General features: G+C 53.3%; 1 protein-coding gene across 10 annotated transcripts; it reads right to left on the reverse strand.

Moving 5' to 3' along the window:
• Positions 1-1,834: 1,834 nt before the first annotated feature.
• Positions 1,835-21,595, reverse strand: SHF (Src homology 2 domain containing F). Of its 10 annotated transcripts, none has more exons than XM_082450126.1 (7): positions 21,080-21,595; positions 12,182-12,323; positions 9,369-9,578; positions 7,810-7,950; positions 6,344-6,515; positions 6,082-6,201; positions 1,835-2,606 (listed from the first exon to the last, which is right to left on the reverse strand). In XM_082450126.1, the coding sequence occupies exons 1-7, from the start codon at positions 21,575-21,577 to the stop codon at positions 2,420-2,422; spliced, it is 1,470 nt and encodes a 489-aa protein (XP_082306252.1). In that variant the 5' UTR covers positions 21,578-21,595; the 3' UTR covers positions 1,835-2,419. The 10 variants fall into 10 exon arrangements, with proteins under 10 accessions (XP_082306252.1, XP_082306255.1, XP_082306259.1 ...); XM_082450124.1 differs by lacking the exon at positions 1,835-2,606 and adding an exon at positions 3,223-4,718; XM_082450127.1 differs by lacking the exon at positions 1,835-2,606 and adding an exon at positions 3,224-4,597.
• Between the last annotated feature and the right edge of the window lie 4,941 nt (positions 21,596-26,536).

Raw genomic sequence — 26,536 nt, forward strand, 5'->3', positions numbered from 1 at the left:
TAAAACCCCTTCCCCCAAATCTCCTCTCCTCTGAGCTCCCCACTGTCAAAAGGGCTGGCAAATGCCTTAGAGAGGGTAGAGGGTAGACCCACAGAGAGCGATTTACAGGAACCACCTCAGCACCCCACTCTAACAGCACAATTGATCTTTTCTCCCAACTTTTTAAACGTGTGCTATAGTCAAAACCTGCCCCAGCATGCCTCAGTGCTCCTCAGCTCTTCTCTCCTCTTCCTGCTCTAATAGCCTCTTTTATAAATAAGCCACTTTCCTGCCCTTAGGGTTTCTTTATTCTGCTGCAGGATGGGGTAGGTACTAGCAGAGGAAGCCACTCACGCAGCCAGCTCACCGAGGCTGGGCCACACGTTCTCTCGGAGCTTGCCTGTACCCACTGACAAAGGGAACCCCTCCAAGGCCAAGCGCCCCAGCTAGAGACCCCTTCCCCTGCTCAGGGGCACCTTTCCTGACAGAGGGCCTCTCAGGGCAGCTAGTGTGGGGCTCCTGAGGCCTGGTCAGGAGGGGCAGAGGGAGGTATGAGGGTTTCTGGTGACGGTGGGCTGGGCACAAAGAAGGGAGCAGTGTAGCAAGACACAGCAGGAGTCTACAGGGAGCCAGAGTTCACTGGCTTGCTCCAGGACCTCAGTTACTCCCGGTCCTCTGAGCCATGGGAGGGTGGAGCACCTGTGCCTATATGAGTCTTCTATGTAGTGAGATGACAGTAAGGAGACTGATGAGCACATCACCTAACCTCTTCGGGCCTCTGTTTTCTCATCTGCAAAATAACTGAATGCCCTCCAAGTCTACTTAAGGATAGGGCAATCTCTATGATGGAATGTTTGAAGCAGGACTCAATTTCAAGTGATCCTTTCCACTGTCCCCACAGAATTCTTGCATTCGTCAGATCACATATCCTCGATTTCGAGAAACTAGCCACCGGATTAGAAAATCCAAATTCCCCTGCTTCACACCACGCTTGGGAGTTGCAGATTTCGGTTCTGGAGGAGGCTCTCAGGCTGCCCTCCTAGGGCAGCCGTCCCGAGGGTGTTAGTTCAGCCGCTCATCGGGAGGTTCTGTTCAGCTTGCCCGTGGGAGCGGGAGGGCGGGCCTGGAGTGGTTTGACAGCAGCTCCGCCTGGCGGCCCAGTGGTATTCCCCAGGGACTGGGCCCCAGGCCTCGGCGGGTTCCAGCTGCGGGCGCGGGCTGGGGGGCCGCCAGGGCCACAGGCGGTGTGGCCCCTCGGGTAGAGGCACGGCCAGCAGGGGGCGCGCGCGGACGGCCCCGCCAGGCGCCACAGCCACGAGGGAGATCCGGGCCCGGGCTGGCCGGCTGCAGGTCTCGGGGCCGGACCCATAGGCCCGGGGCCGCGGGAGGCGCGGCAGGACCCCGCTTGCTCTGGAAAGGAAACGCAGTCGGCCGCGCCAGCTTTCCCGCCTCCGCCGGCGCGCGGCTTCCGCGTGGCAGGGGCGCCCCGCTCCCTCCCGCCTGGCGCGCTGCCTCTTTGTCTCTCCGTGGCTCCCCTCCTCCCAGACAAATGGCTGTTGGCAGGAAATTAGATGCGCTCTCGGGGAGCCGCGCTTGTCGGGGCGGCGGGGAGGGGGCGCCGCCTGGCAGGCCGGCTCTGGTGCCCCCAGCCGGGGCGGGGGCGAGGGGGGATGTTTTGACATCTCGTCAAAGGAAGGAACTTGATGCTTCGAAAGTGCTTTTCACAGCCGCCTGTGTCCGCTCCAGAGCTGATTTATAAACAGAATCTGTGCTAGCTCAACTCCCTCCCCCTTCAGCCGGCGGGGTGTGGGGGGGTGGGGAGGGAGCGGCGGCGCTGGAGGCGCGGAAGCGGCTGTGCCTGGCAGGACTGGGTTTATTTATTGCCTCTGGCCCGGAGCCGGGGCGGCCCCGGGCCTTCACAAGTTCCCTCCAGCCGAGCCCTTCCCCTCCTTCCCCACCCCCAATGCCGTCTCCATCCCAGGGGTCTGTCTTCCCGAAGCCCCGCACCAGACTCCGGGCGGAGCCCACCGGTGGTTTGCGGGTGGAGGCGGAGAGATGGTTAGAGCGCCCCGAGGGCCCGCGTCCAGCTCCATTCCCAATCCATCCCTCCACCCCTGGGCCACCTCTGCCCTAGGGGAAGAAAGGGGCTGGAGCTATCTTAAACTCCTCAGGAGATCAGCGATTCTGAAATCCCTTCCTCCAGGGGCTATCCTTTCTCCCCAGGGAGTCCTCTATCCTCAGCTCCAGACCACCTCTTACTCCAAGGCTCCAGTAGTCCTTCCCTTTAGAATAAATTAAGGAATCTCCAGCTTTCACTCGATTCCAGGGAGAGGGCAAGAAAGGTTTGAGAGATCATGTGGCCCAGGAAGGGCCACAGCCCTCAGCCAGGGGATGAGCACAGGGCTGGGTCCACATCTGTCACAGTGCCCGGGCCTCACACCTACAGAGTCCGGATGGCCACGGGGTAGAGCAGGGACATGTGCTCGGCCCCCTTAATGGGCAGCTTGCGGCTGGCGTAGTGGTGCACGATTTCAGGGACGCTGCTGAAGGGCGGGCTGTTCTGGCCCAGCACATACTTGTGTTCCTTGGTCCGGGACAGCTTCATGTGCATGAAGCCCTGACTGCTCCTGGGAAGAGGAGGGGAGACCCTGGTGAGTGGGGCCCTCTCCGGCTGTGGTTACCACCCCACCACCCGCTGCAAACATGGTTGTTCCAAGCCAGCTGAGAGTGGAGGCAACTAGGGAAGGTGGAGGTCAGTCCAGGAAGCAGGGAGGGGATGTAGGGGATTTTGTAAGTAGGCAGCAGTAGGTACTAGCTTTGTGGTGAGGGCACTGGGTGTGCCAAGAATGTGTGGGTGGTGAGTGTACAGGGTGTGTGCAGGTGGAAACAAGCTATCAGCACCACCCCCCAACCCTGGGATCCAGTCGCTCCTGCCTCAGCCAATGCACCCCCCCAGCCTATGCGACCAGGGCCAGTTTACCCTCCCCCTCCTTGAGCTGTGGGGGAGGACATCTGTGTGTGGGGGGCTCCTGGTGCCTCGTGAACACACAGACACCCTTGGCAGGACAGTGGGTGGGCACGTGCGACAACCAAGCGAATCTTGGTTGGGGCTCTCTTGCAGAGACTAGGGGAGGGAGTGAGCTGGACATCACCCCCAAATCTGGGAATACTCAGCTGCCTTGTCCTGGGGACATCCCTTCACCCTCCTGCTAACTGGGCCTTGGGCCAATCCCCCAGCTCATCTATCCAGCTCTTCTGCCTGGGATGACATCATCTGTGAGGCTGCAGCTCCATCCCCTCCCTCAGAGAGGACATGCTCCACTGCCTCTCCCATCTCCCCACCACAATCCAGGAAATCAGCATCAGTGCCCAGCCCTGCCCACAAGACAAGGACCCTGCTGCTCAGAGCTCTGGCCAGCTCCCAGCAAGAACGTCTGTTCAAACTACCACAGGCCTGGTCGGCCAGGCCCCAGGTCTGAAACTCCAAACAGGCAACGGGGAAACCATGCTCAGGAGAGCCCTGAAGCCCGAGTACTTGTTTCTGCTGGTCAGAGCCTACTTGGGGACAAGGGCCGGGCTCAGAAGCTGGTGTGGGAGGCAGGACTGGGGAGGGGGCTGCCTCCTCGTGAGGTTTGCCACCTTTGAGAGGTGAGGCTGGCAAACCCCCTCACTTGCTTCCCCTGTCTGTGTACAAAGAGGGCTCTGACTGATCCCATTTCACTAGGGCCACAAGTGAGAAAGCACATAGAGTGGGGAGACTAAAGAGGAAAGGGATGGGAGGGAAAAAAACAGGCCCTTAACGCCATCCTTCCCTCCCCACCCCGCCCCAGGGTACAGTTCCCTAAAGCCTGGGTGTGTGTGTCAGGGTGTGGGACCATCCTTCATCTGGAGGGCTGAGATAACAGCTGAAGTTGACAGTGACCACGCAGGCCCAGGGGAAAAGAGCAAAGGGCCTAAGGAACACGTACAGCCCCTGGGGCAGCAGAGAGGGGAGGCAGTGAGTGGTCTGCCCTATGCCAAAACCCAGGCCCAAGGCTATGGGCATCAGGGTAGGCCCTGTGCTCTCAGTTTGGGGACAGCCCCCTCCCCACAGTCCAGTTGACAGAATCCCCTCTCCTGAAAACTGTACATTGTATCTTCTCCTTCAGGGACAGATCTGGCCAAGAAGGGCAACAAGTGGCCAGAGAACTGAGTTGGCAGCTGAGCGCTCAGCCTCCACACCTGGATAACTGACCTCCTGGGACGAAGTCCCAAGGGTCCATTAAGACACAGCAGAGCCCTTGCCTGCCCCTCAGGGAACTGAGGTGGTACTAGCTGGGCTGCAGGGCTAGGGCTGGCATGGCTTTTGGAGGAAGCTGTTTAATTACCAGTGAAAGCCCTTCCATTACAGAGAGAAGAGAAACCATAATTGTATTTCAGAGAAGCCATTTATATGTAAACGAGGCTCTGGCAGACAGATGCTGGCAGGGCCTGATCAGCTTGGGCTGGAGCGGTGTCCAGACGGGCCTCCCCCTTTCACTCCTCAGGATAAGGCAGGGCCCAGGCTCTCCTCTGCTCGGAGCCAGACCCCGATGTCTCCTCTTGCCTTGGACCATACCGGACTTGATGGGGGGTGGAACTGTGTAATGGAACAGTGTGGTTCTTGGAGTCGGCCTGAGCTGGGTTCAGATCCTGCTCTGGGCACTTTATTAGCTGGTGGCCTTGAGCAAGTCACATACCTCTTTGAATTGATTTTCTTTCTATAAAAAAGAGATTGATCTTGCAGGACGGTAGCTGGTTTGGAGATGGTATGTATGCTGCTTGGCACATAGTAGATGCTCTATGAATCTTAACTATAATTTTTTAAAGCAATACACATTCTGAAGTTATGTAGATCAAATTTTTGACAAATGAATTTTTCCTAAATGCTCCTTTGATGTTATAATTTGCAGACTCCCCCAGCATAAGAGGTGGAAGAAACCTAAGAGGTATCCATTGACATATTTTGCAAAGGTAGAAACCGAGATCCAGAGAGGTTAAGTGATTTGCCTAAGGTCACACAGCTAGTTTTATTAAAACCAAGAATGAAATTCAGGTTATCTGACTATAGTCTGGTATTTTTTCCATTATCTTTTAGTGAAGTTGAATAATTATCCTCCAGTGTATCTGTTTAATACTCCCAAATTTCCATATATTGGATAGGTCTGAAGTGGGGGTATACCTGTACACTAATGCCCCCTAGAAAATGTGGTAGGAAGTGGTACAGATGCCCCAGTAATGATGGGGGATGTGAATGGACACAGCACTCTGACAGGCTGCTCTGTGGGGTGCAGGTTCTACTAGGCAGAACTCCTAGGTACCAAGGAGAGGACTAGCCATCCTGCCAGTAGAACCTGGGAGGCTGATGCTGGTCTCTGTATATCTGTGCCCAGAGTGGAAGGCTAAGGAGGAGGAGGAGGAGCCCTGCCTCCCCTGCCTCTTCCAGGACCCTTTAAAGCTCAGTTGTCAGCCACTAGCACCCAGACCTTCTGCCCTTTTCTGCAGAGTGAACAAGAACAGCTTTGTGTCCACTGCTCCATCCTCCTCCCAGCACCCAGCCTCCATCTCACCCTGCTGAGTCCCACAGGCAAAGTTCCTATCTCCTCGCCTGTACTTGTAGAACATCTTGGGCTTCCATTAATAATGATGATAGTGATAATTCATTAAGCACTTAGCACTATGCTAAGTGCTTATTTCATTTAATCCTTCCCTATAAGTCAGATATGATTATTCCCCCATTTGATAAGGAAACTGAGGCCCAGAGAGGTTAAGGGGGCCCTAGGCCACAGAGCTAGAAAGTGACAGAACCCTTCTAAGCTGGACTCTATAGCTTAACTGCTTCCCCCAATGGACTCTGCGCTCCTTGGGAGCAGGGGCTGAGCCTCAGACCTCTCCAGATGCCCAGGGCTTGGCACAGAGTCGGCACATGTTCACAGGGGATGAAGTTCTCCCCAGCCTGGCTGGGCGTGGGAGAGATACTGGAGACTCCTCTTGTCCTGCTGGTTAAACTCCCACCGATTCCCCTTGGAGTCATCCTGACAGGCTCAGTCTGCCTAAAGTCACCAGCCAGCAGGCCCCACTCACTTGAGGGACAGGGAGAAGTCGTTCTTGCTGGTCTCACTGTTGCGCACCAGGTAGCTGGCCTCTTTGCACAGCCGGAGCAGGTTCTCGGCATCTGTTCGACTGATGGCCCCGTGGTACCAGCTGAGGACAAGAGAGAGGAAGGGGGGCATCTCTGCTGGGTCCCTCGCTGTCCAGGCCCACCCATTCTGGGTGTCCCCTGCAGGCAAGCCGGTGCCAGGAGGGGAAGGGAGGGGAGAGTCCCCAGCTGGACACAGACACTCACACCTGGTTTTCCAGAGGCAGTGCTGGGTCTGTCCACTCCCCCAGGGGGCTGCTGGGCTCCACGCTTAGGGACTTGGCTGACTTGGGGTTCCCTGCAGAGAGTCGGGGAGGGAGCCGCCCCTTCTCCTCCCGGCCAGGTGACAGGCAGCTCTTCTCAGATCCTTCAAACTGGGCTGTGGGGGACATACCAGTCATAGACTCTGAGGACCCTAGAGATAGAGCCCTATAGACTATCCAGTGCCCCATCCCCATTTCCAGCCAAAAGGGGGCAAAGGAATGTTCTGGAAGGGTGAGGCGTGCTCACGAGCCTGACCAGCTCTAGGGACAGTATCCTAGGTCCATCCCTGGGCGGGGCAGGGGCAGGGCAGGGGCAGGGCTCAGCTCTCCTGTGCCACAGGGCCTCCCAGTCCCCACACCGTGGCAGGAGAGGGGAGACGAGCAACACGAGAAACCACTTAAGCTCCTCCCTCTGGAGGAGCTGACTGCCTTCCCTTATTCCATCCCCCTCAGGGTGGCTTCAGTGCTGATAATATTGTTCCTTTCTCCTCCTCAGAGTTCATTACCGTTCTCCAAATCACCCTGCCAAGCCGTTCTGTAGAAATGACTTATTGATCTGAGAACAATTATCTGACTCCCCTCGGTGCCATCCTGACAGGCTAATCCTGCCCAAAGCCACCAGCCAGCCCACCCCTCCACCGCCCCCAAGGTCGCGGCCCACAGGCTCCCCTCCCCCACCCACAGAAGCCCAGCAGAGGCAGCTCTGGCCTCCCAGACTGGGACAGGCATGACCGCTGAGCCTGCCCAGGGAGGGCTGAAGCCAGTGGGCCAAACGGGCACAAGCATACATGCACAGATGACAGAGACCCTCCTTCAGCCTGGATTTACAAAATACCCACTCACACCCACGCACCAATGTACAAACAGGTGCTCATGCCTGTGTGCGTATGCACAGATGCAAGCACATCCCTGGCTGCCCATTCTGGGTAAAACTGCAAGTAGGTGAAGTGTTCAGTGTCTTCTTTCGCCCCATTTGGGCTCTTTTTCTCTCTGTGTAGCACTTTCAAGCCCCTCGTTGTCTTTCCAGTCACCAGATACAAAGATCAAATCTTTCCTTTAAGGAGTTAGATACTTCCTGTGCTAGCATCGCCCCTGCCTCAGGCGTTATTTGCACTGCTGAAGGATCTGGACAGGCAGAGCTCTGCCCAAAAGACTGAATTTAGAATAATGGATTTTTATGGCATGGGGGGAAAGATATTTGGAAGGGGCCTCCCTCAGGAGATACCTTCCCCATGCCTTTAGGGGAGGGAGGAACCTGTACTTTGTCCCTTCCATCTTCCTCCAGGGCAAGAGGGAGTCCTCCTGGGTTCTCCGGACTCTGCCCCACCTCTCTGCTCCTCCAACCCAATCCACAGGGCCTGAGGGCTGAGAGGACACATCACCCTGGCCAGAAGCCCCCAAAGGACCCACCGCTGCCGTCCTCCAGGCTGGACTCAGGGAGGGGTGAGGCTGGACCGGAGATGTCCCTGTCCCCGTCGGGAAGGGAGGGGCTGCTGTCCAGCTGTCCCACCGGTGGAGGCCAAGGTAGGTCTTTGATGACCTTAATGTCAACTGGAGCCAGTAGCAACAGGGAGAAGAGAGACAGACAGGGACAGAGACAGAGACAGAGAGAGGCAGAGATTGAGACACCAAAACCCAGAGCCAGGACACAGGACAGCCTAGAAAGGAGGAGGGTCAGAGCAGAGGCAGGGGCGGCTTCTGAGGGAAGAACAGGACTCTCAGAGGACTGGGTGAAGCCACACTGACCGCACCATGGTGGGTGGGAGGCTCCAGGAGCAAACAGCCGGACACAGGGTCTTGCTCTGCCAGCCCCACAGGTCCCCTTTATTTGACCTCTCACAAGCCTCCAGGGCCCAAAGGGCCCAGGCAGGGAGGAAAAGCAGGACCAGGAGCTGCCCATACTCCCCAGCACCATACCTGGACACCCACACAGCATCCTGGCATGCCCCACCTTGCCTCCCTTCCTCCTTTCGCCTGCAGCCTGGGAACTCATGGGCAGCGAGACTGAGACAGCCCAGCCTCAGGCTGTCAGGAAAACTCAGAAGCAGGAGCAGATGTTTTATTGAAATTTACCCGCCACACCCTCAATCCTGAGCCTTGACAATTAGGAGAGCCATGCCACTGGCGGCTGCAGGACTGCTAACGAGGTTTCCTAATGAGGAGCATAGATTTTCCCATTAAGCAATTCAAACAGTATTGACTCTCCAAGGAGACTTCTGGAGATAAACGGCCCATCCTCAATGGTGTACGCTTTACGGGGAAACAAATTAGGAACCTGTGGTTTCCCAATCTGGCTGCCGGGGTGGGGAGGACAGAGCGGAGAGCCGGGTCCAGCTCCAGGATGAGCTCCTTGCCCAAGGAGGGCTGAGGAGGACATGGGAGTAGGAATGAGGTCTAACGGCACTGAAGTTCTTTATGTTCTCACTGAACAAGGCTCTTGTACCAGGCTCTTGTATCACCCACTCAGGCCCTCTCTATGTTGGACTCCGGGCCTGGGATGGACACTGGGGTGCTTGGTACAGGAGAAACCTGATGAGTTCTCCCTCTCCCCACTGGTTCCTGCTCCTGAGAAATACCCTTGGGGCTAGGCTATACACACAGTGGGTTTTCACTGTCTGGAGTGTTAAATGCTTTCCTTTGTTACGTGGAAGTATTTAACATATGCCACAAGTTTTATCTTTTTGTTTGGAATTTCTTTATTTTTAAGTATACCCCGCCTCCCAAAAGATGGAAGTGGCCCAAGCCTCTTGGCCTCTGAGAGGTGGTGATGCAGGGGGTCATCCCCGACCCTGCGCACGGTTCTGCGTCCACGCCGCCCAACTCACCACTCTCCATGGTGCAACTCAACTGCACTTCCCTTGAGCCCAGCTCCTGCCCACCCCCACCCCAAGTCCACTCCTCCCATTCCCCTGAGCCTGGAAAGCTGCTCAGAGGCCCCAGCAGACCTGCCCTCTCCACCCAGGACTCACCTGCAAAGGCTTTGGAAATCCGCTCCTTCTTCCACTCCCAGGGCTGGTCATACTCCTCAGGGGGCCTCTCATCATCCTCTGGCAGGCGGGACTCCCGGGGCCAGGGGGCCCCCTCACCTTCCGGGGTGGCCCCCTCCTCCTCCTCTGGCTCATAGGGCGTGTCATACAGAGGCAGGGGCTGAGCTGCTGTCTCCTTGGAGCCCCGGATCTCTGCCAGGGCAAGGCAGGAGAGGAGGTGTGAGCAGTCCTGGCTGCCTGGCTCAGCGCCCCCCCGGCAGCGCTCCCCAGCTACAAGCCTTCAGAGGAGACGCTGCTGGCTCTGGGGGGAGCCCAGTGGCCACACGTCTGGGGTCCCTCGCCCTCAGAACACCTCTAGGGTTCCAAAAGCATGGGACCCAACAGAGGCAGGGGCAGAGAAGCACCAGAGTGAAAGACAGAAAAAAGATCCTGCGATGGCCAACAAGGGCTGGGGAGCTGAGGCTTACACATTTAGGAAACTGAGGCAGGGTCCATCTCCTTGCTACTCAGATCCGTTTATTTCCTTGTGTCCCAAGTTACGTCATTTCGCAATCAGAAAATCCTTCTTTGTTGCTCAGGTACTGCTGGCCACCCCTTCCTTGAAAATCCCCTTTGGACAAGTCATTTTCGTGGACTGTCCTCCTCTCCCATCACCCCCGTTTGGTCTCTTTCCCTGGATCCTCTCTTGGCCTCTGTCTGCCAGGGCCAAATCTTATTCATTTCTCCCTGCCCTCACTCTCCAGTCGCCTGGCACTCTTTGCATCTATATGTTTCCAGCTGCCGTAAAAATGTTTCACTTTGATGTTTCAAACTCACTGCTTTCCCCAAAAATTCTTCTAGTCTGTTCTGTGATCCTCTTTTGGGGATCAATGACCCAGTGAAAATCTGATAAAAGCTATGGAGCTACTCCCCAGAAAAATGTGCGAATTTTCACATACAATTCCACGGCACTCATGGACCTCCTGGGGGTCTACACCCTTCTGATCTAAGTACAGTAGCTGCCCTCTCACTTTCTCCATTTCTGTCTACTGCACTGCTCTCCTTGGTCCTGGCCCTCCTTCATTCTCTGAATCCCATGTGTTCAGTGCCAATACCTGATGACTCTCCCCCTCAACTCTCCACGTCTAGATTACTGCTAGGGTGAACCTCCAATCTACAGGCTCATGTTTCAGGGGCTCCATGGAATAACACTCCCTACTGTTCTCTGCTCCCTCACCCACCTCTCCCAGGGAGGGAGAACAGCTTATCTGATTGGCCAAAGGAAGCTTCCTTTCTTTCCCAGATCTGCCTACTTGCAGAGAGAGAACATTCTGGTTCTTTCTCCTCCTGCCCCCGTGCAGGGGCCTATAGCTATAGCTGTCCTGAGTTGCCCAAGCCTGAGTAGGCAAGTTTAATTCTGTGGCGAAGTATTCTTAGCTATGTCATTCTGGTGACAGAGCTAAGTAATATTCTCCAATCAACTTTATCAGTAATAAAGCTGGCATCTGTTTCCTTAATCCTATTCCTCAGTTATTTCCAAGCTCAGAGGGGAAGAAAGGGGTGTTAATTATTGGTCCCTTAAAGCCTCAACAATTTCCACGATAGCCTACTAACTCATCTTTCTTATTTTTTAACTAATTAATTAATTATTTATTTATTGGCTGAGTTGGGTCTTTGTTGCTACACGCAGGCTTTCTCTAGTTGCGGCGAGTGGTGGCTACTCTTCATTGCAGGGCGTGGGCTTCTCATTGCAGTGGCTTCTCTTGTTGTAGAGCACAGGCTCTAGGTGTGTGGGCTTCAGTAGTTGTGGCTCACGGGCTCTAGAGCGCAGACTCAGTAGTTGTGGTGCGCGGGCTTAGTTGCTCCGCGGCATGTGGGATCTTCCCAGACCAGGGCTCGAACCTGTGTCCCCTGCATTGGCAGGCGGATTCTTAACCACTGCGCCACCAGGGAAGCCCCCTAACTCATCTTTCTGATGCCCAGTTTTTCTAGTGTGTTCTGTACACCAAAACCTCAGTAATCCTCTAAAAATGCCATATTCATCCTGTTCCTTTCTTGCTCAAGAATCCATAATGGCTCCCCTCCCATTATTGAAGCAAGTCCAAATGCCTCATTTGAGCCTTCAAGACCTTCACTACCCCTCTTGGCCTCTCTCATTTTAGCTCTCCTGTATGCCCAGCACTAAGATTATTTGCCCCTGAACAAACCTTCCTCTCATCCTTCCCTGGGGCCTTGGCTTACACTGATTCACCCCTGTCCTCCTCTCTGATCACCCACATTGTTCCCTTTCCCTGGATCCTTTCTTGACCTCTGTTCCCCAGGGCCAGGTGTCATTCACTTCTCCCTGCCCTCACTCCTTGAACTACTTGCCCAATCTCATGTGCATTGCATCTGCATTTCTAGTCATGTGTTTCCAATTGCCATAGATGTTCACTTCGACGTCCCATCATTTCAGATCCATCACCTTCCCTAGAGCTAGTGATTCTCTTCTTGGGATCAATGACCCCCAGCCCACACCACTAGCTTGTCATTCGTGACTATCCCAAATGCTTCTATTATCTGACCTGTGGTTGTATGGCCTTCTCCAGCACCTCACGTCTCAGGCACCACAAGTCCCAGCTTCTTCTCCAAAATGACTATCTTGAAGGCAATGGCCACCCTCCCCAAAGACCCAGCAAAGGCTTTCTCCATATTTTCTAGGGGCCAAGGAATCAGTCCTTAGACTTGTGGGTCCCAGAGCCTGTTCTGCAGATACTCAGGCCTCAGGGAGCAACCCCCCACCCCACCCCACCCCCACCCCTAACTCCATCACTCACCGGCCATCATCTTTTGGGCCTCATAGGGCTCCATGTAACCGTCATTTTCGGGGACCTTCTCTGGGGCTCCTGAAGCTCCTATTGGGCCTTCATCAGTCTCCTGAACATCAAACGGATCCGCATAGTCTTCTAGAATTGCTAACTTTGGGAAGAGAGTGAGGGGAGCAAGCTTCAGACGTCTGAGAGACAGCTCTGCTTCTCCCCAGGATGCTCTGTCCATGGGAGCAAGAGTCCTGGGCAGGCTGCCCAGGAGCTTGGATGGGGAGAAGCTCTGGCTCTTCCTTTGCAGGGGTCCCCACTACGCTGCCAACAGAATGGTACATCTTTCTTTTCTGTTAATTTTGTGCCTCTGGCTCATTCCCTAGGCTAAATGGACAGGATGAGGCTCTGGGCTTTAAGGCCTGCCTCAGTCAGGGTCCAGGCAGGACCAGAGCCTATACCAAGTGGCCTGACAGAGGGAATTAATTCAGAGACCTGGTTATAAAGGTGCTGGAGTTCAAAGAATAAGCAGGGAACAGTAGGCAACTGGGGGATTAGCTTGGTCCATGCCTACCATTGCATTCCCAGATGCTAAACAAATAAGTATTTGCTGACCATCAAAGAAGGTACTGACTTTATGCCACAGTTCGCTGGTTTATCCTCACAACATCCTTCACAATGTCATGTGGGAATTATTATCCCCATTTTAAGGAAATGGAGGCTCAGGGCAGGTAGGGAACAACATGCCCAAGTCCATTCCACATAAGTGGAGAAACCAGGATTGGAACCTGTGCCCTTTGTGCAAAATCATGTTGCCAACCTGCTACCACTGGGCATCTTGGCTGTCCTGGGAGAGAGACCACCTTAGGATAGCCCTGAGAAAGCCAGGGTTTGGGCTCTGCTGAAATCCCCCAGGCTCTTGGAGAACAGGGACAGGAAAGGCCTGGTCTTGGCCCTCCCCATCCCAGGCTGCAAGCCGCACACCCTGCAGAGGAGCTTAAGGTGCCCGGGGCAGGGCGCAGCTGAGGACAATAGAGCCTTTCTCCAAGCTGGGCACAGGCTGGGGGGGACCTGCTGAGGCAGAGACAGAGCACAGCCCGCCGCGCGCTAACTGCACCTTGGGGCGGGAGAGCACTGCACGCCGGGTTGCCAGGCGTTGACAAGAGGTAGCTCTGGGGCCTGCGGCATGGGGAAGGGGCCACTCCTTCCTCTCCCCTAGTCTCGGTCTAGGCTTTGGTTCTGGTCCAGATCAGGACTGTGGGAGACAGTTGGGCAGAGAGGTTGTGGGGATGACCGCCTGTCCTGGGTCACAGGATCTGGGACCCCTAGCAAGGCGGAAATGGAGAAAGAAAACGTCCCACCTCAGAGACCCCTTCTGCATGTCCCTTGAACCCCCACTGGCCCCTCTAGGGGTCTCAAGCGTGTCCCAACAGCTCCTACCATCTCATCCATCAGTTCTTCAGCTCCTACTCATTTCACCTTGTTCCAGTCAAGACCCCCAGCTCCTTTACCTCCCTCGAATCTCTGTCTGCTTCTGAGAAAACCACCATCTCAGATCATCCCATCATCTCCACCAGAGCATCCACTGGCCTGGGGCTCTTTGTCACTTCTGTCTCTCCAGCTCCAGTAAGCACCGGGTTTACAGTGCGAACTAGAAAAATGTTTCTGCTAGATCACTGCCTATTTCCCCTTACAGCCCCCCTCTTCTAGTCCTCCTTCCTTCAGGAAGTGCAGAAAAGGAATCCACTCCTACCCTGAGCTGCTTCATCCCAGGCCAAGGGGCACCCACAGTCCCACCCACCTGACCAAGGGGCTCTGGAGGCAGTCCATTGGGTACCCACTCAGCTTGGCACCCAGCCTCACACTCATATGTGGCAGCTACTTAACAGTAACTGAATCAACAAATGTGCTATCCTTAAACCTTGCAATGGCTCTCCAGTGCCAAAAGAACAAGTCCAAAGTTAAAGGGATTTAAAGATTCCACTTTGCTCTTTGGGTTCTCTCTACCCACCCTAGGTTACTTTGTTACCTGAAAGCTCTATGATCTCTTTCTTATCTCAAAGGCTTTCCCTTTACCTGGATCAGATTATTTTTTGATAGAAAGCCTTCCATTCTCCCTCCAGGTCTGGTTAGGGCCTCTGTGCTGGGCTATCAACACACTGTGTAGTAAATACTTGTTTTATTATCTGTCTTCCTGCAGACTGTGAACTTCCTGAGGGCAGGAACCGAGTTTACTGCTAAATTCCCAGTACCTAAAAGTGCTCAGTAAATATTTGTTAAATCAGTTCATATAAAACAGGAAGGAAGAATGGACAAAGGAAGCACTTTTCCTTGTTCATTCAGGAGAGGAGGAAGCATGAATCTGCCTGGGGAGTCAAACAGGGGGTATGAGTCCCTGGCAGCTGCTCAATAAGCAGAAGCACCTGGCCCAAGCCCCAGGCCCCCCTCCCCAACTCCACAGAGCCCCCCTTGCCTTCCCTTACCAAGCCCAGTCAGAGCTGCAGGCAGCGCCCTTCCCACTGGAGTCCTGGGCCAGTGCCAGGAGCTGCGACCCCTCCTGGCAGCTCGGGGCCCATGGGCACCCAGGTGGCAGCTCTGTGGGCAGCTCAATGGCTCCTCTGTTCCATTCCTGGCTCCACACCCTGCTCCAGGAGGCCCTGGCCTCCGCCCTGGGCTGGGGCGCCCAGAGAAGCCACCCAAAGGGCCGGCATCAGGAGCAGCAGCAGAGACGCCTGCTGGGAAGGCTGGCAGGACGGGCACCCGACCTGGACCTAGAGGACCTGTCAGAGACCAGACCTGCTTTCCCAGTGGCTTCTAGGTCACGTGAGGAGGCAAAACTGCTCAGTGTGCGGAAGCTGCCCCTGTAGGCTTCTGACATCTTTGCTCTATCATGATTTACTTTGTTTATGGGCCCTCTGCCTGACTCTGCCATGCTCACTGTTGTATACGGCATCCATCACAGGGCCTGGCACACAGTAGGTGCTCAGTGCGCATTTACTGGATGCTCGAAAGTCCTCCTTCTACCTAGACTCCATCTTCTGGAGTGACACAGACTCTCAGATCCCCATTCATCCTAACTCTGACCGACCAGTAGGGGCTGTAGGAGCAGCCTGTCAGGAGAATCGACATTTGATAGGGATCAAAGCCTTTGGCTCAAGGGCAGAAGGACGGAACTGGCAGGGAAGGCACCTAAAGCCAGGGCTGATATTTAGGCAAATCCTCTGGTACGCTGTTGAAATGCTGAAATATTTCCAAACTAGTAGGTAAGTAGCTCTGCCCAGAGGGCCCCCTGGCTCCCTCCACTCCTGCAAGAGGGTGGCAGGGTGCCTCCGCGACCCTGGTCTTGCGCCTTTTCAATTGGGCAGTGCTCCTCCCAAAGCAGCTGTCAGGCCTTGCCTTTCCTTCCTGCCCAGGCCTCTCCTGAGGTAGCCGGCAGGCCCACAATCTGGTTGAACCCTCCACTCTGCAGCTGGGCCCTGCTACGAGTTTCTGACCCCACCCGTGGGGCTTTTGAGGCCAGGGGAGCAAAGGAGACACATGTCACAGGATTTGGGCTCTGCAAGGTACCCGAAGTCTACAACTGTCCCTTTTCTCCATTTCTTTAGTTTATGAACATTATAAACTTATTATATTTAAGTATAATAAGTTAATATATAAGTTATAATATATAAGTTTAATATATAACATATATTACATTTATAAACGTTTAGTTTAATGTCTGGAAGCCTCTGGTTTTTTAATCTGTAGAATGGGGATGGTATTAGCACCTACCTCATAGGACTGGGTAGAGGACAATGAATGTAAAAAGTCCTTGGCCCAGAGGCTGGCAAGAAGTCAGTGCTCAATAAGTGTTTGCCCTGATGATAATCTTTTATTCAGGCATTAAGACCCCAGAGTTCAGGTGCTTGTCCAGGGTGCACAGCTTGCAGTAGCAGAGACAAGAAAGACAGAGACCCAGGTCTCCTGACTCTCAGTGCCTTGCCACAGATTTTCCAGAAAAACTGGGAAATGTGGCATCTTCTCTCCTCTACTTGTAGATTTAAAATACACCTTAGCATGGTAAAGGCTCTGAGAAGTCCTGCAACCAAAAGACTAACTTAATTTTGTTTAATTCAGCATTTCTCCGAACTATTTAACCATGAAATCCCTTTTCCACTGAAAGTCTGTCAGTCTGGGAAATGGTGTACTATTGATATTTACCTTCCTCAAGATTGAACTTTTTGCACCTTCTGTTCCCACTTACTAGAATGCCCTTCCCAATTTTATCTGCCAGGGAAGCTCCTTCACGTGAAACAAATTTGTTATTATCCTTTTGTAATAACAAAGCGATGCCATGCTTGTAAAACATTCATCACAGACATGCAACTGATGCTACCAAACCTTTTAAGACCCTTATAAGGTATGTCTGAGGCCACTTTGGGATTGGGTGGCAAGTGCTGGCCTTCAGCATTCAGGAAATGGCGAACTCAGCACAGAATGCAATCCTCATTCCTTCCTTAAGAGCCTCCTTCCCCTGGTTCATTAGCAAATGCTCAGTGGATACTTCCTCTCTCTGCAGGCGTCCTCTCAGCAGGTGCAAAGGTCCCATACACGGTGCTGGCAGCCAGTCTGGAGTCAGGCTGCCCAGCTGGGAACCTCAGCTATCTAACTAGCTGTGAAACCATGCAAGCGTGACTCAACATTCCTGTGCTTCAGTCTCCCTTTTCGTGATGCTGGAATAATAACAGACTTGTCCTCATAGGGTTGTCGTAAGGATCAACTGGTCTAATACACATCAGCTGCTTCAAATGGTACTAGATACAAGGTGGAGGCTCAGTAAATGTCCACGATTATATTATTAAATACAAAGAACAAATTCCTGGATCCTCCAAGAGCTCACAGTGACAGACACAAAACAAGTTCCCAAAGAGTGAAGCACCTTGAGGTGCTATGAAGCCACATGGCTGAGCCCCAGGCTCTGGAAGCCCCATAGGCTCACTGTATGCAGGGTTTGGGCCCCACCTCCACTCTCATATCATATCACACTGGTTCTCCAGGGCAACGGGAGTAGGCTGCAGGTAGCCCTCCAAGTCCCGGGCCCCAGCCAGCTGCTCCATCCAGGGTCACAGGGTCCCGGCTGTTCCTGGCTCCCAAAGGGTGGAGCACCAGGGCTGCGGTGTCACTGAGTCACTGCCCAAGCCAACAAGCCGCAGATGTCTTCCAGAGGGAGGGAGTGCTGCAGCACGAGGAGGCAGCAGTGGATAGAGCGGACAGGCCTGCGGGCCTCAGCCCTCCTCGAAGCAACAACGGCAGTGGCACCAACAACAGCGCAGGCCACAAAGTTCAGATCCCTTGACCGGAACCCTCCTCCTTTCCTCCATCAGGGGACACAAGGACACGTGTGAGATAAACGAATCAGACCTCTAGACTCTGCGCAAGTCATATGAAAGAAAATTAAAGCAAACAAGGAAACAAACTCAAAAACGGCAAGGACTCGGTCTTCTAGGTGCTGAGTCTCTATCAGCGCCTAGGCCAGTGTCACTTAATGATACTCAAACACTCAATGAACACTGGCCAGGGAGGGCCCCTACCTGCCCTCCTAATCCCAGAGCAGACATGTCTTGTTCATCTTCTGACACCCGGAATGTATCCTTCACTTTCTTCTTCCTGCCTGTCTGTTCACTCGTTTCCAAATTTGGGCCCGGATGATCCAAGTCCATGTGAAAACCATCTATGAGGTACAGTATCTATTCTTCAAAGTTCTTAATATTTCGGGCCCTGTGAACACCAGTGAGAATCTGAGAGCTGTGAGCCTCTTCCCAGAAAAATGCTCATGCCCCCAAATATGTGCACAGTATTTCTGGAGGTTCATGAACCCTAGAAGCCCCTCTGTGAGCTAAGAACAAGAACCCTAGTTTCAGTTCATACAGGGTGCCTGACTGTCTTATTGTTCACATCACCTCTCTCTCTCTGTTTTGCTCTCTCACTCTCTCATTCTCTCTTTCTCTCACACACGTATCTTGGCATGATGGAGGCAAAGGACACACTGTGCAGATGGTCAGAGGCAACTCAAAGCTTCATCCAATCAGGGCCCCTCTCCCATCCCCATCCCCATTTCCTAATTAGATCAGGTTTTTCTTGTTGAAGGTCTGAGAAAAGGGAGCAAAGCAAGGGAAGGCACAGCTCTCTAGCCCCTCTGCCAGAGCATAGCCTGATGGCCAGACAGGGCCCAGTACCAAGAGGGAGTCTTCCTGCAGCCAGATGGCGAGGCCCTGCCTGCCTGGTGCAGGGCGCAGCTCCTGCTGCTCCCACACCTGCCCTGCCAGGCCTGCCCAGATGGCCACCCTTGCACCCCTGCCAACTGCAGCCGTGGGTCTCAGGGTGGGCCAGCAGCCAGAGCCCTGCACGGGGAGAAGGCTAATGGTCCTGAGCCCCCAGGCCTCTCGGGGTCCTGTCTGAGGCCTATTCTCTCCAGCCCCTACATCCACTGGGCTCATTCCCCTTCAATTTCTCTGGCTCATCACAGAAGCATTTGCACCCATTTCATCAAACCTCATGATCCAGCTCCTCTCAGAGGGTTCCGACCCACCCAGCACCAGCTGCTGGAAGGCAGAAGGAGAGAAGTGAGCGAGCCCAAGGTGAAACCTGGTCCCCAGCCTCATCTCACCTCAGGAAGAGACCCAAAAGCAGCAAGGCAAGAGGACCTGCAGGGCTAAGTGGAGGGGGAACTGAGACTAAGGAGAAAGCAGCCACACAGGACAGGAACACCAGCTCAGCAGGGCCTTGGGGGCCAGGCCGGCTCACCATCCAGAAGGCACAATCCTGTGTGAGCTCTGCAGGCAGGTGCTGACACTTGGGTTTAGGCTAAGGGGCTCAGGTATCTAGTCTGGGCTCTTCCTAAGAAGATCCAAACTCCGCTCCTGAACAGGTGGAGCTGCTCTCTCTGAATGGTGGGAGGCCCCAGGTCAGCATCCCTGCCCCTGGGCCAGCTCAGATGGCATACTGGGTCTTTCTCACATACCCAATAAACCACAGATTGTGTGGCTCCAGGAAATCCTGCTGGATTTCATTCCTGTCCCTGCAGCTGACAAAGGAGTCCGATACCTCTTAGCCCCCAAGGTCTGAGCAGCCCACAGATTACAGAGACGACCCAGGGAGAGGCATGGATGCCCTTGGTGAGAAGGGGCTGTGGGTTTCTGCATGGTTGTGTGGGCACAGCCCCTTCCTTGGGGTCTCTGTGGGAAAGTGTACAAGGGAAACTTTAGTTAGGGGAGTCTCTGACCCTCAGGTCACCCTAGCAATGGAGAGTCACCACTCAGAACTTATTGATATTTATGCACCACCCCTCTTTATGCCAAACACTGTGTCAGGCACTTGGGAGACACAATATGAGGATAAGGTCCTTGTCCTGGAGGAGCCCACGGCTTGGTGGGCAGCCTGTTATACCATTCCAAGACGATACAGAGAGGAGGAGGGCCAGGGACAGTCCAGGCCCACATGCCAGCAGGCAGTGGTCAGGGAGGAGGAGACTAACTGATCAATAGTAAGAACAAAGCCTAATGCTCCCTCTGCCTCACTGCCACCACCACCATCGGGAAAAATTAGGAAGAGGAGCCTAAAGACATGTGAAGAAACCATAGGCTCCTTCTGCAGGCGAACAGTCCTGGCCCAGGATGGGTAGCCATGCCCCATGGCAGGAACTAGGGGAAAAATAATTCACATTCCTGAGGCTTCTGCTCTGACCCTGACACATCTCTCTTACCCAGGAAGCAGGCAGAACAGTGGCGCGCTCTCAGCTGAAAGCCTCAGCCCTGGAGCCAACAGATTCAGACAGCAACTTTGCTCTCCAATCAAAGAAAACTGTGTTCTCTGCTGAGGAGAGGGGAGTAAGCCCCAGAGCGAGCTCCCAGGGGTAAGTGAAGAGGGACAGTAGAGCTAGGGCAGCCCACAGAGTCATCGTCCTAGAATTTAGGACTACAGGGACCTGGGGATGACTTTCAGCTGTCAGGGAGGGATAAGGCCGCACTGAGGTTGGGCAGGGGGTGTCTTCTCTACCAGGGGCCTTTGAGCCACAGTGGATGTTCTTGGAAACAGTGAATGCCCAGCCCGCCTCTCTACCCCAAGCCTGCAGATCCACAAAAAGCTCTAGCCATCCTCAGAATGGACGCGGGGAGCAGGAGACCAAGAGGAGAGGAGGAGCGGGCTCAGTTGCTTAGCCCCTTCTGGGCAACAGGTTCTGAGCACTGACTGTCCCCATACCCGGGGGGATAAGGGAAGGAGCAGGAGTGGGCCTGCCTGGACCTCAGTGGTCAGCATCCTTGGTGAAGAGCTGCATCCTGCCTGTTCTGGCTTCCTGAGAACAACACTCCACCCGGCTCCAGTCCCACTGGGTAAGGCAAAGGCCAGCTCTTGCCGTGTCCACAGGGAGAAACCCAGCCTTCACCTCCTTCCTGGGGCTTCAGCACCTCCAAGGATGCTTGGGCTTTTTTAACAGGAGGAGGAGTGGAGCTTTGTGCTGGCTCTGCCCTGAGGGGGAGGGGTCAGAGATCAAAGGGCAGTGAGCTGCTGCTCCCAGAAGATTGAAAGGCCATAAACTGGGGAGAAGCGGGCTCAAATCCCGTTAGAAAAAAGGCTCCCCGATTAGGCTCCGGGGTCTGCGATGAGGAGAGCAGAGCTGGGAGGGGGAGGGTCACTAGTTCAGGGGCTATAATAAGGGAAAGAGGCAGAGTTTGGGGCGCACGTCCCAAATTAGAAGGTCGAGAATCTGAACAAAGGTGGATGAAGGCTCCGAGCCCCGGGGTCAGGGACTAAGATCGTGTCCGCCAGGAACCGTGACACCAAGGGGCCCGGCCCCGGTCAGGCCACCTTTGTCCCTCTCGAAAGCCCCAGACCTCCGACCACCTCTCCTCCTTACCACCCCCCGACCGGCGTGGCACTCACCCTGTCGCTGCTGGCGGATGGTCCAGAGATCCGTTCCTCGGGAGGAGGCGCTGGGGGGCCAGGGGTCTCGACCCGAATAAGGCGGTGGGGTGGCGAGCCGTGGCGCGGGGGCGGCGTGGGGCCGGGAACGGCAGGGGTGGCTAGAGCAGCGGAGCCGGACGGTCCCCCGGAGTAGGGGTCTTCGAAGTCGCGCTCCCTCTGCAGTCGGTAGGCGGCCAAGATGTCCGGGGGAGGTGCGGGGGGCGCGGCCGGGGAAGGTGCGGGGGGGCGGTAGTCCGGCTCCGGGGGCGCCGGCTTGCCCCCACCTCCGCCGCCGCCCCCCCCGCGGAAGCCCAGGTGTTCCCGGAGCCACTTGGCCACTCCGCCGCTGCCGCCCCCTCCTGGGCCGGTTCCCGCACCTCCGGCGCCCCGGCGCGATCCAGCCGGGCCGCCCCCCGCACTCCCCTGCGCCCGCGGCCCCGGGCCGGAGCCGGCAGGAGAAGCTCCGCTCAGTAGCATGAGGCCAGCCAGACTGAACGTGGGGAGCTCGGTGGCCAGGCAGGGGGCGGGGGCGGGGGCGGGGCTTGGTCGGGCGGCGAGAGGGGGCGGGGCTTGGCCGGGCGGCGAGAGGGGGCGGGGCTCGTCAGTAACAAGGGAGGGGCGGGGTTCCGCTACCTAAAGGAGGCGACCTCCCCCAGCACGGCGGAGAGGAGTGGGCGGGGGTTTCCAGCCTATGTAGACGCAGAAATGAAGTGGCGACCCTAGGGCAGGGAATGCGACTCCTGAGGATGGACTGAGGATGAATCCTCCATGTGTCGCCACGCGCGCCCCTCTGGGGACGCACCTGTGCACGTCTGTTCCCCCTCCCCAGCTCCCACCTCGCGCGAGACGCCAAGAGGGGAGTCTTCGGACTCCGGGGTTCCTGGCCCTCCGGCGCCTTCCGCCCCTCCTTTACCCTCCCCAAGGCCTCCCAACTGGGAAATAATATCCTGGGAGGAAAAACTGGGGTGGGGTGGGGGCGAGACAGGGGCTGTTCTGTAAGATGTGTCTGTAACTACCGGCTCCGGCGTGCTGCCTTGGGAGCCCCACCTACCTCCTCCCATCCAACTGCTCTCTGTGCACATACTCGAACCCACTCCAGGTAGACGTCTCATATCACAGACAGTCAGCTCCCTAGAGGCACCCACTTCTCCCGAATGGTTTCCACACAAGCCCTCCTCACAGGCAAACAGCCCTTGCACAAACGCTTCCCACCCGGCCCTGATGGCAGCTCACGCATATACACAGAAATCCCTTCAAGTCCCAGGTTTCATTGCCAATCAGCTTAGTGACAGAATAGAAACAGACAAGTCAATAAATCAAGTCTAGAAACAGTTCCAGTGTTGTCTATCATAAACCCCTTATCCTCCAGAGGCTCGGATGCTCAAGCATTTTTGTCTTAGAAATAAAACCAATTTCTCCCCAGGAATCTTGTAGCCCTGAGGCCAACGCCAACATTTGCTTTTGACTCTGATGGAAAGGTAGCAGCTTCACCTCACCAACATCCCTCTGAGCACTACCTCAGTGTCTCCCTCACTCTTAGGCTCATATCTGTCTTGTGAGGGAGCAAAGAGCCACGTGAGGCCCCACAGGGAAGGGGGCTCAAAGCTGGAGTAGAGTAAGATGTGATGGCAAAACTGAGAATACCTTAGGATTCCTAGGGCCCCAGGTCTCAAAATATTTGTTGAGTTTCTGCTTTGTGCATATTCTGGTTGGTGTTATAGGACAGTGCTTTCCAAACTGCGATATGCACACGAATCTCCTGGGGAATTTGTTAAATTGAAGTTTCTGATTCTGTAGGTCTAGCTGGGATGGGGTCCTGGTGTAGTTCCAACAGGCTTCCAGGTGATACAGATACAGCTGGCCCTCCCACCACACTTTGAGTAGCAGGACTGTAGGAGATACTGAAATAGCTGATATTGTGTCTGGTTTCATGAGCTATAATAGGGAAAATAACGTGCACATTGTAACAATGTGCAGCTTAAAAAATTGACTAACAAAGCAAAGCTGGACATGGAGATAATAAATTCTAGAAGAATTGTCCAGTTGATCCATATTGGAGGGTCTCCTCAATCACCAGGTGTCTGACAACAATAATTGTGGGCTCTAGCCAGATCTCTGAGGATCAGTGGCAAGATACTCAATGCCACTGATTCTCACTTTCCTTATATCTGCAAAGGGCATGATGACTGTTGTGTGAGGATTAGGGGAAATGATGGATATGAAATGATGGAAATGGTGGAACAGGATTTGAAAACTGTAAAGTGCTTACCATGGTAGATGTCAAATGAAGCCACATATGTTTAAGAAATATGGAGTTAAGCTGCTGACAGCTCAGAGGAATGGAATCAATCAAGTCTACACAAAAGATAGTAGGCTTCATGGAGGGGGTAGACCTGAGCTGGGTAGGATTTGGACAGATGAAGCAAAGGAGTGAAAGATCATTCCAAGCTAGGAGGTCAGCATGAGTTGAGTGAAGGGATTGAGGTGGGAACCAGCCTACCATAAAGAAGGGATGGGTTCATAGTGAGGAAGAGTAGGAGGTAAAGTCACATGAGGAGGGGGGAGGATATCATAAGGGTAGAGTTTAAATGATAATTAAAATGCTGTAATACCTTATGTGCACCATGAACTTACTCTTGTTTTAAACTATCTGTTAATGCACTTTCCTCCCCCACCAGAGTGTGTGCTCCTGGAATCAGGCATTGTTGAGCACCTCATGGGACCAGGCAGCTTGCTAGGAACCAAGGATACAGAGGTGAGGCCCTCTCGGCAAGCCTCCTCTAAGACCTGGGTGGAGTTTGCCAGATCCAAAGTCTTGCAGTTAAGCATGTTAAGCATTGTACCATAGACTCAGGATTCCGAAGGGGAGCCGGGTGTTCCCATCACTTAGTGCAGAACCTGTCATGTGGCAGGAGCTTAACAACTGTTGAAATGAATAAAGATCATTTCTCTTGTTCGTATTTTTATATAGCTATAATTGTGGTATACACAATTTTATGTCCTTATTTTTTCCACTTAACATTGCATATTTTCCCCATTTTTATTATGTAAGCTCTATTTTCTTCCAATTTTTTTCAAAATAATTCAAACCTACAGAAAAATTCAAAGAAAGTACAGTGGAAATCTGTATAGCCTTCACCTAGATTCACTACTTTTTAACACTTTGCCACATTTGTTCTATCCCCCCACCCTTTTTTTTCCTGAACCATTTGATGCAAGTTTCAGGTATCATGATACTTCAGCTCTAAATACTTCAGCAGCCATTCCCTAGGAATAAAGAATTCTTGCATGGGGCCATTAAGACCATTACCATAATAGTATTGTCTATTATACAGTCTATATTAATTTTTTTCCATTTCCCCCCCAAATGTCATATATATATATAGTTGGGGTTTTTTTTGTTTGTTTGTTTTTTGTCCTGATTCAGGATTTATCAAGGTTCCCCTGTTGCACTCGTTTGTTTCTTTAATCTCTTTAAATCTTGAACTGTTCCCCATTTTTTTCTTGCTAGTTTGTTTTTCATGACATTGATCATTCTGAAATGTCCAGGGCAGTTGTCATGTAGAATGTCGCACATTTTGGATTTTTCCATAGTTTCCTCATGATTAGATTCAGGTTAGACATTTTTAAAAAGACCATTACATGAGGGATGTTGTGGACTTTCTAGTGTGTTACACTGGCAGGCCAGCCAATAGTGCACATTTGTCCTTCATTGGTGACGCTAGGCTTGATCACTTGGTTAAGTTGGAGTCCATCAGATCTCTCCATTTCACAATTTCACAAAGTAAGTTGTGGTGTGATAACCTAAGACTATTAGCTCCCAACATGTTTTACCCAGTAGTTTTAGCTTCCATTGATGATCTATGCTTACATTTGTTATTACACTGGGGATTGCAAAATGATGACTCTAATTGTCATTCTGTATTTGGTTTTTTTTTTAAATTTTATTTATTTATTTATTTATTTTTGGCTGTGTTGGGTCTTTGTTGCTGCGCGCGGGTTTTATCTAGTTGTGGGGAGCGGGGGCTACTCTTCCTTGCGGTGCACAGGCTTCTCATTGCGGTGGCTTTGTGGTGGCTTCTCTTGTTGCGGAGCACAGGCTCTAGGCGCACAGGCTTCAGTAGTTGTGGCACACGGGCTCAGTAGTTGTGGCTCATGGGCTCTAGAGCACAGGCTCAGTAGTTGTGGTGCACAGGCTTAGTTGCTCTGCAGCATGTGGGATCTTCATGGACCAGGGCTTGAACCCGTGGTTCCCTACACTGGCAGGCGGATTCTTAACCACGGAGCCACTAGGGAAGTCCCTGCATTTGTTATCTGACATTCATTTCTGTAAAGAAGAGTTTCTCCCCCTCCTCCTCCCTCCCCCTCCTCCTCCCCCCCCCTCCTCCTCCCCACCCGCCCCCCCCATCCCCATGGTCTCAAAAACTCTTTTTTTAAAAATTCAATGTGATATAATCCATTACCATCATCATTCTGTTTGATGCTCAAAACTGTCCCAAATTGGGCCAGCAGGAGCCCTTTCAAGAGGCTTCTGCATTCTTTTGACTTGGTCTCACCAATCTTTAAACACTTACTTGCGTTCTCACACAAGATGTTCCAGACTCAACTTGTACTTACCCTGCTGCAAAATGTAACCAGTCGTTTTTTCAAGGGAGTCTTACTCCTTTTAGTTGGAAATGGTATTTTAAAATTGACTTTGTACTTTAAAAATGGCAATTTAATATCTCATCAAATGAGCCTACCTCAGTTTAGCTCATCACTTTATTTGTTTAGCATTTAGGCTATTTCCATTCTCCTCCCTTCTAAATAACTGTAACAAACATCTTTATGCGGATAACTTTTCCAAGTTTAGGATTATTTCCTTTGACAATATTCCCAAAAATGGAGTTGTTGGGGCAGGGAGTGTACATTTTTTTCTTACTCTTGATACACATTATCCATCTGCTCTCATAGAAAGTCTTAAAAGTCAACAACGACTTCTAAATGTTAAGCCCAGTTATTTTGTCTCATTCCTCTTTCTCCTTTGCAGCACCTGAGTCTGCTGACCTCCTCTGTGCTTGCAACTGTCTTCTCCCAAACTTTCTGTAAAATGACACTGTTCTCCTTTCTCTCAAGGCAAATCCTCTCTTCCTCCCTTAACCTCCTAAATGTTCACATGTTCCAACACCTAGACCTTAGAGCTCACTTTTCTTACTGGGTACTAAGTGGGGTGTCCTCCCTTCTATTTGTTTGACTTTGAATGCCCAGTCCCATCCTGAGCTCCCATTCCTTCTGGTTTTGTCTTCTAAGTCTGGCCCTTGGCTTTGCTCTCCAGCCTTGCCTTGGGTCCATCTCTGTCCACAACCTTGAGAGGACAAACATATCCCAGTATACTCATATATGCACTCTGTTCTTAGAGATTCTGCATGTAGATGGAGCTTCATTTGGGCCGTGTTT

The sequence above is a fragment of the Balaenoptera physalus genome (genome assembly GCF_965194825.1).
Source record: "Balaenoptera physalus genome assembly, chromosome: 2".
Taxonomy (NCBI): Eukaryota; Metazoa; Chordata; class Mammalia; order Artiodactyla; family Balaenopteridae; genus Balaenoptera; species Balaenoptera physalus.

What these genes read in the sequence shown, in the direction of transcription:
- SHF (XM_082450124.1), bottom strand. Translation starts at nt 21,577, where the DNA reads ATGCTACTGAGCGGAGCTTCTCCTGCCGGCTCCGGCCCGGGGCCGCGG. An exon ending in CATCCGCCAGCAGCGACAGG is followed by an intron (nt 12,324 to 21,079) that starts GTGAGTGCCACG and finishes CTCTTCCCAAAG; the next exon opens with TTAGCAATTCTAGAAGACTA. An exon ending in GGCCCAAAAGATGATGGCCG is followed by an intron (nt 9,579 to 12,181) that starts GTGAGTGATGGA and finishes TTGCCCTGGCAG; the next exon opens with AGATCCGGGGCTCCAAGGAG.